The sequence below is a fragment of the Serinus canaria genome, chromosome 11, assembly GCF_022539315.1.
Source record: "Serinus canaria isolate serCan28SL12 chromosome 11, serCan2020, whole genome shotgun sequence".
Taxonomy (NCBI): domain Eukaryota; kingdom Metazoa; phylum Chordata; class Aves; order Passeriformes; family Fringillidae; genus Serinus; species Serinus canaria.
Window position 1 is genome coordinate 8,938,152 of NC_066325.1, and position 13,413 is coordinate 8,951,564.

Sequence of the window (13,413 nt, forward strand, 5' to 3'; positions counted from 1 at the left end):
TCTTCTTGTTTCAAAAATAATTTTTTCCTGGCTACACCTTTTTGAGTCTCCTTTTTTGATGATCACAATTTAGTTTCATGGCAGACTTTATAATCTCATGGGCACCAGAGCCCTTTGCCAAGGTTTATGCAGATTTAAAGCCTGGATTAATCTTACCCAGTATTTATAAAATGTTCTGAACATATGAAGCACTATAAAAGCACCATATCTTTTTTTTTTTCTTTTTTCTTTTTTTTCTTTTTTCCTTTTCCTTCCATGATTTCTGGAAGAAACTGAATAGGAAGAAGGCAGGTACCCCTTCAAAGATTTCACCTCCTGAAACTATTCTTTCAAAGACTTTGGCAAAGTCTTCCTGCTTTTTACTGCCTCTGGACTGCCCAGTTCCTTCATGCTGTTTCTAAAAGCTAGCAGATTCTGCAGAAACCTTTTGGAAAAAATAAATCTTGATGCAGGGGGAGGCTGCTTTCAAACTCTGGTCTGCAGCTGGCAGCCAGTGGGGGGAGAAGGCAGTCTCCAAATCCAGGCCATCCCAGCAACCTGATAAAAATCATTAGCACCCCTCAATGAGCTGCTGGCCCATGCTGGATCTGTTGTGTTTCTCAGGGCTGCTTCCAAAACCAAATTTCTGTGTTTTGCAGCTTAAAGAACAGATAAAGGAGATGACTGGGAACTATAGTCATCATTTCTTCCCCTTCTATGTTACCAACCAGAGGACAGTGCTCAATATCAAAACAAGCCTATGGATATTGTTTGCAGTATATTTCTGCCTGTACATAAATTAACAGATGTATTTTATAGTAGTTGCACTCAAAACAGAATCAGATCTCGTTTTCATACTTGGGAGCGCAGCTTTTTAAAATGGAGTCATTGAACTTTCCCCAGCACTATTCAGAAGGCATTATGGGCCCATTTATTTTTACTTCCCTCCCCCCATTATTTGATAGTTCTTTTAAGAGTTGTGAGTTTTACTCGGTTCCTTTTGATCAGGAGGAAAAGGTACTGTAGGAACTGAGACGCTGCAGTGATTCTGGCTTTGAACTCACCAGGTCTAAAAGCCTGCAAGAACATTTTCTCTTTCAGCTTTCCAGCCAGCTCCTCGAGCTCTGCCTGATAAAGGGCTGTGGTAAATTGTCCTGAAGGACAGCTGGAAAGCAAGGCGCTACAGTCTGAGCCCACAATGGAGCTGAGAGATATATATTTAGTTTAATCATATTAAAATTTAAATGTTAGACTTTAGAGTAGGCTTTTTTTTTTTTTTAAATAAAATTCAAGTCATTAAAAAAAGTTCTCTGCTCCATTCCCTTGAGCTCGCAGGGTCCCGAGCTCCTGAAAATGCTGCGGCTCCATCTAGTGGCACTGCAGCCCCTGCCAGGGCACGCAGAGCCTTGGCAATCACTGCCACCCGGGAAACACAGTGGGATTTAGGTCGTGGATTTTCAGGAAAATTCTTTAATATTTCCTATCGGTTACCACCGAGTCTCGCACTGTCTGGAATGAAAAATATTTAAATTACACTGTTTAGAGAGATTAGTATATGGAGGATCATCCAGTGTATTTCTCTGCAGCATTTTTCTGAATAATCACAGTTACATATGTATTCTTATTACTAATAATAGAAGGTTGCATGTTTAAAATTGGCACTCTCTCTCTCTCTATATATATATATGTATATAGATATATTTCTTATATATATGTATGTATATGAAACCATGAGGTTCTTGTAAAAGTAACTTTGATCTGCATTTCCTAAACACTTGGAAAGCATTTATTAAGCATCAAAACATTCAAATGTGCTTGCTCTTTCCCCTCATCAACCATCTGTCCATCCACACATCCACTGAGTATAGTTTATACAAACAGTAGAACTTATTCTGTTCTCTGCTACATTATAACTTAATTTATTTCAGTGTAGCTCCTCTCAGCTCTTACTGGTCTGACATGAAAATTTGTGTCTTGTGCATCTACAGAGCATAAACATATTCACAAAGTGTGATGAACATATGTTGTAATGTGATCTGAATGTAAATAGGTTGGTTCTTTGGGGTTCTCACCTCATCCAGATGGGAACTGACATTCAGTATTTTACACCATTACAACTGTGTTTAGTTTTTCAACACAACTTGCTCCTGCCTTTGATCTAATAAAAAAATAAACATTCTTGATCTGATTTGCTCAGCTGCTGTCTCAGTCACAAAACCTAGATTTCATCTTGTGTCCTGAACTCGACTCCCATGCTGATTGTACAAATCTGTTGAATTCAATAAATGTATTTAGCCTTATTAAGATTCAGGAAAGCAAATATTATCCTCCAGTGATGCAGCAGATAACAGGAGTTAATAACAAGTATGTGATAAAGATCACAGGATTCCCTGTAAACAAGATGCTGCATTGCACAGAGAGCATCTTGTCTGCATATGTTTCATAAGTAACTAGGCATCCTCATGGGCTTCTTTAGTTATTTTAGAAAGTTGTGTAAGCAGTATTATCTACTGAATGCCCCAAATGATATAATAATTGATATGGAAATGGGGCAAAGCTCAATAGATCGTAATGCAACTCTCCATGGACTCTTGGAGATGATCTGCCCAGATTTTATTTAAATTTTTTTATCACTTGTATGCAGCCTGTGGTTTGTTAGACATGCTAGGCAGATGTTGGTTGGACAGCATTTTTTTTTAACATTTTTTGTGGGAAAAATTAAATATGAATTTATACTTGGATTTGTTGTAGGTATACTTCAGAGATGTCAATTGCAATTGGAAAAGTGAGGCCATACTGCAAAGCTCTGATGTACTGTGGTTGAGAAAAGTGGATAGTAGCAGATTGCTGATGTATATATTACTCTGTAGTGGTTGTGGGATCCTTCTTGTTTAGGCTACAAGAGCACTGGAAAGAAATTCCAAAGTTCTAGGAAATACTTAAAACTGAAAAAAAATGTATTTGAAAATATTTTCCTATTCCTTCTTGCAGAGAATGATACTGAAGCCTGTAGGTTTTTTATATATTCTAAGAACCTCTTAGGCAAGACTTTTGCTTTTTTATTTTTATAAAGTAGTGGTTAAAATATTTGTGCTATTCAACCACTTATTAGTTCTTCAAGTATATTGATTAGTCAGAAATGTTTTCTCTTGTGCTTTTCTCAGGGGTATGACAGCAGGCTCAGGTGAAGCTGTGTTGTGGCTGTTCCTCCAAGTACTAAAGAACACACAACTGGGGCACATCTCTTTTTGCAAAGATGGGATGCCAGTTGTGCTTCAGTGTTTCTTCAGGCAGTCAGTGTGGTCTCCAGACCACTGCATTAAACTTTGGGAAAAATCACTTCTCTTACTTGTACCACAATTCCCCTAGCTGTAAAATGGGGAAAATGATATGTTGGAATGTGCTGCTAAAATATAAGTAAAATAGAGCTTTATAGAAGAAGACAAAGTAATATTCAAAAGAAATCTGAGATTTGATTAGTTGATCAAAGTCACTCAGTGGGCTTGGGACACTGCCAAGAGCAGAGCTTGGGTCTCAAGACCTTCAGCTGGAGACCGACTCCAGCCACCCTCCAGGTATGGAGAACAGCTGATTCATGGGGATGCAAACAGGAAAAATGCCAGCAAATGGTTGCTTCTATCTATATAAAAAACTAAAGAAATATTTTGTAAAAAGGACACATTGTTTGGGGAGACAGAAAAAGGAAGAAAGCTTTCTGTTTGGAAAGAGACAGCACCACAAAGCCCAGAGCTCCAGGCACACTGCAGCTGCAAAAGGCATCCCAAGGGCAACACAAAACTGCCACAACATGCCTGCCTCCTCAGCAGATTTCTCCTTTGAACCAGCCCTTGACAAGGCTGATTTTACTGCTCTGCCCAGGGTTAGGGTTCCAAAAACCAAAAAAAAACTAACTCTAACCTTAACAGACTAGTCCTAATTGCTTAATCCTAACTCTAACTGCCTAATCCTAATGGCCTAACCCTAAACCTGACCACAACTGTAACACAATCCTCAATCCCTGACCCTAACCATAACCCTAATGTCAAACCATAACCATATGGCCTAACCCTAATCCTAACTCTAACCCTCACCCTAACCATAACCCTAACCCAACCCTAACCCTAACCCTGATGTGCCGATGCTCATCCTGGTGTGTATATACGCACACAGATGTTTCCTTCCAAAACCATGTGCCTAAAATGTATCCCAGATTTAATTTATACACCAGGAATGAAAGCAGTGATCACTTGGGAGCGCACTTTCTGTGCATCACCAATCTGAACTCCTTGGCAATTATCAGCAAGGACACCAAACTGAGGCTAATCTCAAGCAGGCAGCTCTCACATGCCTCTAAGAGGCTGGTAGATATTCATGGACCATCCCATAGAAACTGAGGAGAATCCAAGAAAGCTGTGTCTGGGATGCTGCACACAAGGAGGGGAAGGGGCAAAAGGGAGGAAATATTTTTTCCAGTTCTTTTGGTTTTTCATCACAATCTGTTGTGGAGTTACAGCAGTGGGAAGGCCATGCTTCCTTTCTGCCTGAACTTGAAACTGCCTGAGTGTGATGCAGAACCCAGGCATGCTTTTTTCTTCACTGCTTTGTTACTGATTCACACATCCTCTAAGGAGGTGTTACCTTTGATCCTTTTTAACTGTCCTGCAATATGCTATGTTGTGAGATTAGCCCTTAAGTCTCTTAATTAATTACTCTTAATTCTATTACTTCTGTATAACTAGCAAAAATAATAATTGTCAAATAACAAATAATCCATGTATTTTGTGTTTAATGCCTAGCTGTTAATAGCTACTTAAAATATTAACTTTACACCCTAGACAGTCCTATTATTCTGTATTTTTTTCAAGACATCCTTCTTGTAACAATATGCAACAAAGTTTTTCAGCTTCGGTGCACTTCCAATTAGCTGAATCTTTCATGTCTCAGGGAGATAAAATGATACAGTTATTCCTAATTTATGCACAATATCTTTGTGGTGCAGGTAGTATCTGTTACAGAAGTACAGGGCTGGAAGGACCCAGTGGACTATGTTTGGCAGAGAATAATGGCTGATGCTAGATCATGACAAGCTAATCACAATATTTATGAGAATTAATTTACCAGACTGCTAAAATAGGTGTATGAGAGAGACCTTAAATTGGAGGGAAATTACCAAGGCAGGCAAGCAAACAGGAATGTGCCTTCAATGCAGAAAATTAAAAAACTGTGTTAGTTCCAAAAGGGAGATGAAGTGTATTCCCTCATCTGTGATGGAATGACCATCACTTGTACTTTTTGCTCCCACCCAAGCTGATTGTAAACCTTCCCCCTCCTCCTGCCCACAGCAGCTGAATTCAGTGGGAACAGGACCAACCCCATCACCTTCAGAAATGGCAAAGTGCCATTTGACCAGGCCTCAGCTGGAGGAGTAAAAAACTGCATTCAGTGTCTGAGGATGTACCCTTCAGATTGAGTCTACTGAGAAGATGTTTTTCTTGAAAGGAAGTAGTTTCCACATGAACAAGTAATGCCTCATTCTGTAGATTTTCAACTGCTTTATTAATTGTATTTTCTTATTCTGACTTTTCACACACAATAAGCTATGTTCAAAATAACCAAATCATAAATGATTATTTTCTTGCACATTTCCTTCAAGAAACCTTAAAGTGCTCCTCAGGAACTCCTCATATCTGAACAGTAGATGTAGTATATTCCAACATAGATGTTAATGTCCCTTTGAACATAGAGGATATTTAATTTTTTTTCCTACTAATACAATGTTCTGCAACCCAATCAGGTAATTTCCAGTTCTCATTCTTTCAGGAGTTTGCTCTTTCATTAATTTTTTTTGTGTTCACCGTATGTACTCCCGAACTGCAAGTTCTTTCAGAGTAAAGACCCGGATGGGATCTTTCTTTGTCTTCCATTCTTCCAGTTTTTCCTGCAAAGACAGAAAATCCTTGCCAAGCTCATATGCCAGAGTGATCATTGTTTCTAACAGTGGCATGTAATACCTGTGGCTGGTGTGCACACAAAGGCGTGACAGAGCTTTTTCTCCATATTCAAAGGCACTTGCTGGGTTTTCCAGGTCCTTGTGGCACACCACGATGGCACAGAGAGTAGGGACAATGGCAAAAGGGTTCCCTCTTGTCAGCCTTTCCTGCAGCCCAATGACTTCTAAAAGGATTTCCAAAGCTTTGGTGTACTGGCCACCCCGCAGGCAACCGTATGCTTCCTGAAGCTCTGGCCTTGTTAAAAAATCAATAAATTTTTTTGATCTTCTGATGTATTTCATAGAATATAGGAGTCTCAGGTAGTCCTTGAAGGCTAATTTTCTTTCATTGATTATTTCTTCTGTGAAGTTTCCTGTTAGAGTTTTTTTGGGAAAGGTTACATCTTCCAGTTCTTCGCTAAATTCTTCCAGCAGATTTCTGTGCAGTTTCTCAAAATCTGAATAACGCCGTTCAATTACGGACTTGTTGCTGTCAAAACTCCCTGTTTGCAAAATGATGATTTTATACATCTAAACACAATCAAAGAGAAAAAATAAGCATGAGAAGGGACCATTCTAGCCGCAGTGCAGTCAGATTTTGTCTGCAAAGCAGACTTTGTGTTTCTTCAGTCCTCTAGCTGAAACACTCCTGCACCGGTTTTCTGTGTGTAGTCTCGTGTACTCCCATGGCAGTGCTGCTAAATCAGTTACTGCCTGGGATTATGAGGCATGCTCAGTGTAGACCTGAAAGATCTGCAGCCATCAAACTAAAAATCCCCACCTCCTGCTGTTCTGTACTTCTGTCACCAGGCTTAGGCTTAGCACGTAAGTAAGTTGTACATAAAGAGAGCACTAACAGATCCCATCCTGCAAGGTGCTGGGAAAGCAATCTGGCAGCAGACTGAAGCACATGAAAACACTCACAAAGCATTTCTGTAGCTGTACTTTGTTTATAACAGCCATGGCTGCTGCAATCAATCATCTTCAGTGAACTGAATGGATTTCCCAGACTTAACATTGAATGTAATCTATTTTACATTGGTCATAATATTCAGAAATGCTCTTTGTGTAAGACATTCCTATGGATTTGGGGTGTTAGTAATGCCATGAAAGAAGAGGGAGTATTTGGCAATATATCTGGTGTGTGCAAAAATAAGATGGAGCAACTCCAAATACTTTTCTCTCCTCTAAATCCAAAGTCCTATATTCAAAGTTAATTCACATTTAAATAATACCAAAAAACTAACATTTGTACAGCAATCTGCTATCCAAAGCCCTTCACTGGAGCTAACACCTGTGCTGCCCCACTTAACAGTACTCAAGAGCACATCTTCCTCAGCTCTTCACTAGCCCCAAAAAGACCATAATAAATGTGGTATTGGGCAAATAGCTGCAAAATTCTGTGCTGTGTTGTCCAGATAATCTGTTCTGGTTCTGATCCAAGCACAGTGATGCTGAGGAAGGGCCAAGCCCGAATGTGTGTGAACCATGGTAACTCCACGGGGCCAGTTTAACTGTGTCACCAGACACCAGCTAAGGACACAGGCTGTTGGCCTCTTGGATGATGCCCCTGTTCACATCCAACTTCACCCTGAGCCCATTAATTTACACAGGAGCTGGAGGGGTTTTGCCCATGCCAGTTGTTTTCTCTGCTGCTGTGGCAGGCTGCAAACCAGTACATGCACTATGTCTGTCTGATTCTCTTCCTTGTTTTTCCTTAAAGAGAAATTCTCTCTTTTAATCTTCATAAATGATCTTTACAGGCACTTCTTGAAAGGTTTCTAAATTTGAGCTGACTTCTCTGATCTCTTTTCATTTGTAAGCACTGTGACATTTTTCTATACTTTGTCCTGCTCCCTGCTGAAAAGTGTATATTTGCCTGATGCATTCTAAAACAATCATAAGAGCAATTTTTTTAAGCAATCATTTTATCAAGGGCAGCTAAGTGAATAATTTACAAGTACTTGCTTTTTTATTTGTGAAGTGTGCATGAAAAAGGTAAGAAGTAGCACTTAATTGGACTGTCATTCAAATTGGCTCAGTTTTGCTGTAATGTATTTTTTTTTTTTGCCTGGGCTTGTGACTTATGACTAAGTTTATTTGCACATATGCTGCATGATACTCTTGCTCTCATGCAGTTGCACAAAACCAATTTCTAGCTATTTAGAAGCTGAATATTCAGGGGTGTAAGCAAGAAAAGCAGCAGCTAAGTAGGTGTGTCCTGCATGCAACAAGATGTAAGGACAGTCTTCAAAACATTTACTTGCTTGAGACTCTACCAGACTGGATCACCTAGTTTGAGAAAAGTTGATTCCTGGCATTTTTCATCTACAGATCTCACAGACTGTAGCAAACAAGGAAATCATCCCTATCTGAATTTCACAGGAGTACTAAAAGGCACTTGGTCTAGATCAGTCCTTCTGAAGGCCAGGAGCAGAATCAGAAATAAAAGCTAAGTGTCAGTACTGGGAAAAAGACGGAAAAATCCAACCTACTTGGTTGTTCCCACTCCTCATACTCCTGTTTCATCTTAAAAATATGACAGAAATATGCCACCTAAGGGAGCTCCAAGTAGGGAAGGGGAACAATCCCAAGTCATCTAGCTGGAGGATGTCTTAGACTTTGTCAACATCAAAGAATTCTGCACTTGTGCTAAGAGAAGCCTCTGATGTGGAAGTTATACAAATGCACTGCAGCTGCTACAGCTGGCTAGCTCAGTGGAAGTGTAAATATACAGATATTTTTACATTTGTGTGAATTTCCTTAATGTTGACAAAACTCTGTGTTTTAAGGATACTCAAGATACTAATTTATTTGATAACACATTTCCACTGCAGCAGATTTTGTGAACTGACTGTCAGAGGGTTTTTTCAGATGCAGATTCCACCAGGCAGGCCCATACAATCAGTGAGAACAGGTTCTACTCAGTGTGATCCTGGCTTGCAAAGCTTGGCCCTTGCTGAGGCTTTCATGTAGTGAGTCCTGCTGTGTGCTGTGCAGACCCCTGCAGAGTGAATGGAAATTAATGATCTTCTTACATATTCATTTCTTCGCTTACCACATATTTAGATAAGTGGTGCTCTACAATTCTGGTTGATGGGATTTCAAAAAGGAGTTTGATTTGTTTGCACTGGCGTTTTTCATTCCTCCAGTATTCCTGAAGCTCCTTAGTGGTCATCGAAGAGTTGGGACTTAGGGTTGCACTGGAATCTAAAACCAATATATTTAGTATTTCAGATTATATTCTTTGCATTTGGAAAGAAAATTCTTATGTATTTGTTATGAAAGGACAGCCCAGATTTTCTGTTGCTGTAACAGCAAGACCTAAAGACTGATAAAATAAATGATTTCACTGCTAGTAGACAGGAACAGATGCTTTGAGCAGAGCTATTAGGGTCTGAAATTTTGAAAGAAAAGATATCACCTGCAGAATACAAAATTGTAGAGAACATACTGCCACGAAATATTGTACGTCAAGGCTGTAACCTAGGGCACATTCTGAGCAGGAGATTTTCTTCATCATCCCAGAAGCAGCCCTAAGAAACATTGACTGAGTCTTTTTGAGTCAGATGTTTCTCCAGACTTCTTTGATGCTAAATGGATGAGATAATACAATGCAGCTGCAGATTCAGACATATATGCAAAACTGAATACTGAAATATGGGGTTTGTGCAGTAATAGGAGAAAGCTGCGAAAACATGAATATCCTAACCTCAAAGTTGGATAACTAGCTCAGCTGAAGGAGGATTTCCCAAATTCTCAGTATTTTTTTTTTCTGTAGCTGAATTGATGGCACAATTCAGCTATATATATGTTATCTATCTATCTATCTATCTATCTATCTATATATATATATATAATATTGAATATAATTATATATATGTGTGTGTGTGTGTATATATATATATACACATACCTCCCTCCTTTCCCCTCTCTCTCCCCACAGTCACATACACACACACACACACACACACACACACACACACACACATATACATACATACATACATATATATATATATATGTACATATAAAGAGTATGGGACAGCTGGTTGGAGAGTTTGCTTACAGAAGAATTTGATGTAGAATTTCAAAAAGGTGATTTCTCTGTCCTTAAAATCTACTGACAATAGATTTAATCCGAGCCATACAAGCTAGATAAGTGGATAAAAGAAATGGAATATTTGTATCTCGGAGGGCACACTGGTCCCAGTTTCTAATCAAGGATGTCCTTGTCAAGGCAGTCAGCTGAAGTCAGCCTGCAGTGTATCAAACACTCTGCCAATAGAGGTGAAGGAGCACAACTGAAGGGTAGGAGCACAGCTTGGTGCAGAAACAGACTTGTAAGGGCACCACAGTACTCTTTCAGTGGCCTCCCTTTTACATGTTCTTAATCATTTGACCATACAGTTTCAATTATCAGGGGCTTGGGGGTTTGGCTCAAAGCATCTATTTCGTAGGAGAGGTGGTTTTATGACATCCTTCCAGATTTAAAATCTTGATGAGATTATATATATTTAAGGTTATACATAACATTTTATTTAATAACAGATGAGAGTAATTTTGGGCATGGTGAATGTTCAGCCTCTTTAAAGGCATGTGAGCGCTGCCTGCTTGAGGTTAGCCTCAGTTTGGTGTCCTTGCTGAAATTGCCAAGGAGCCCAGACAGGTGATGCACAGAAAGTGCACTCCCAAGACCAGCCATCTGGGGATCACTGCTTTCATTCCTGGTGCATCAATTAAATCTGTGATACATTTTAGGCAGGAGGCACTTGAAAGGAAACATCTGTGAGTATATACACACCAGGATGAGCATCAGTTTCACTACAGCTACATTGTTACTACAAGTGTACTCAAGGCTATTTTCAGTGGAGTATGGCAGTACAGCTTTGAACCAGTGCTGCAATAAAGAAGCAAAGTTTTTAACACAAAAGATTAACACCATAAACAGTTAGATGGAAAATAAAATTAAAGGATAGCATCAACCTTGCGTCTCATCTTTTTCTGGGTTTTCTTTTCTCACTTGACATGAAATTTCAGCTTTGGGTTCATTTTCTTCTTCATCAGATGGACTTGTGGTAGAAGATGTAGTAATTCTGCTTACAGCTTCCAACAGTTCCCTTTCTGCTGTGCAGTGTGAATCTTGCTCCATTGCTTGCTGTCACTGAAAGATTACAAATCCCAGGACATTTCTTAGTACCACACCTTTAGGGGATCCCCTTTGGCAATTTTCTTGTATTATTCATTCTATTAATTCATTTCTCATTCTTTGTTCTCTGTGAACTTATATCAGTGCAACTTCATAAAAACTAAAGTAATAAACAGAAATATCTACATAGCACAGCACCATCCCTATTACTGCTACCAGTGAAAGAGTTTGGATGTTTTTCTCTCAGTTTAAAATCAAATAAGAAAACCATAAGAAGTTATGTTGATTGAGATTAGATGGGGAACTCAGTTCTTACCTATGAGAATTTTATCATGAACTTCAGTGTGGGCAGATTTCTTCCTCCTTTTATTTTGCCCTCGAGCTTGCAAGCGTGAGCTCAGATGAACTAAAAATCTTTGAGAAAATTAGTATAACCAGCAGCCTGGTTCTCTTACACTGCTAAAATTTACTGTTCTCAGGACTCAGAAACTTATCGTCTGGTCTTAATCACAAACTGTAGGACAAAGTAGGGTGATATCTTAAATAATATAAAGTTTTTGTCATATTTCACAGTTTTAGGTTCCCTCCAGAGACTTGTCTCTGTACTGTGAAACAAAACAAGTGACTTTGACAATAGCTTGTTGGAAGGAGATCTGAATTTTCTAATTATTATACAGAAGTATTCTCCTTTTACTTATTCTTTTACCCTAAATATACTGTGCTATTTTAGATCTGTTCTGCTAGGACAACTATTTTACCATGTACTGATAAAATGCTTAATACAATATACTCCTACTCCATAGACCACATTGGCTATTCTGCTGCTTAAATATCTCCACATTTAAGGATGTTCTTTGATTTGTTGGGGTTTTTTTAAACAAACTAACAAAACCTGCCTTTAATACTACTGCGTTACACAAGAAGTTGAAAAAGTTTTAAGAACATCCCAACAACTTTGCCAAGGTGTCATGTTCCCTTAGCATGAGCAAAGTGTTGCTCACAGTTCAGCCAACAAGGGAAAACCAAATAACAGAACAATACAGTTTTACAAGAATATAATGCCCAAGCAGTAGTTATTAAGCAATGGGAGGTTTTAGGAGGGTTGTTGCTACATATCATTTTGCCTCTACTCGTCTACCACACAGTTATGCAATGCTGGATACAAAGGTGAGGAAACTCCTTCAGCAGACTTATTGATTTCTGGCAAGTTGCAAGGCTATAAAAAGAAATTCCTTTCCTCACTGGAAATAATGGAAGTGCAAACCACTTTCCTCTAACAGAAACCTATCCTTTGGCTGGCTTGCACAAGTAAGGGTACAGATGTTGTCATCCTCCTTAATGAAAGCATCATGGAAGTTCTTATTCTTCGAGTGAAAGTTCTTACTGTTCTTGAGTCCTCCTTATGATCTGCTTTTTGAACATGAAGAACAGCCACTTACTTACTGTTTAACTGCTCACTCCTATGAAAATCACAAAAGAGCATATATCACAAGAACATATAGATTAAATGAAGAATCTGAAAAAGGCCAAATAGATTTAAATGACAACTTTTTTATTGGATATGAGTTGGGATAATTTTATGAGAAAAACTGTGTTTAGACTGGAAAAAAATTTTGTGCATAGTTTTATATTCATAAATATATATATATGGGTATATATATGTGTGTATATACATATACACATACATGTATTTATTTATTTATTTATTTATTTATTTATTTATTTATTTATTTATTTATTTATACTGTTTTAAAACATTGTTTTTACCAGGATACATAACACACTTGTAAACAGAAGAATGCAGAAGTGGGTGTTATGACACACAAGTCTTCTGCCTTGAATATATGTACCTTGAATACTAACTGCACTTCATGCAAACAGCTTCATTCTCACAGCTAAAACTTACGGCAAGCTCTTTTAGCTAAGCTACTACTTATTTTTCCGTATTAAAAAAAAAAAAAAAAATCCAAACCAGCACAAGCCTCCTGCAATGAAGGACACGATGTTATCTTGAGCAGACACTCATCCTGTTCCGTGTCGGGGGGAGTGCTGCTCCAGCTCCTGCCCTGAGTTTTAAGCAGCACAAACCCCGAGGCTCCCGGAGCACCCACCTGGAAACCGCGGAGTTCTTTCACTCGCGGCACCCGAGAGCTCCGAGCGAGGGCACGCACAGCCCGCCTGGCCTTTCCAAAACGCGCAAAAAGACGGCGGTGCCTTCTTCTAGCGGGCACATTCTGGGGCTTACGAAAAGGAAGGAAGAAGGCTCGGTTAAATCACACTTCCCCGTGCCGCTGGC

General features: G+C 39.0%; 1 protein-coding gene across 1 annotated transcript; it reads right to left on the reverse strand.

Moving 5' to 3' along the window:
• Positions 1-5,522: 5,522 nt before the first annotated feature.
• On the reverse strand, positions 5,523-13,413 carry SNX20 (sorting nexin 20). Its single transcript, XM_009090619.4, has 4 exons — positions 13,229-13,413; positions 10,955-11,132; positions 9,027-9,178; positions 5,523-6,499 (listed from the first exon to the last, which is right to left on the reverse strand). Exons 2-4 carry the CDS (start codon positions 11,118-11,120, stop codon positions 5,831-5,833), a joined length of 987 nt encoding a protein of 328 aa, XP_009088867.3. The 5' UTR covers positions 11,121-11,132; positions 13,229-13,413; the 3' UTR covers positions 5,523-5,830.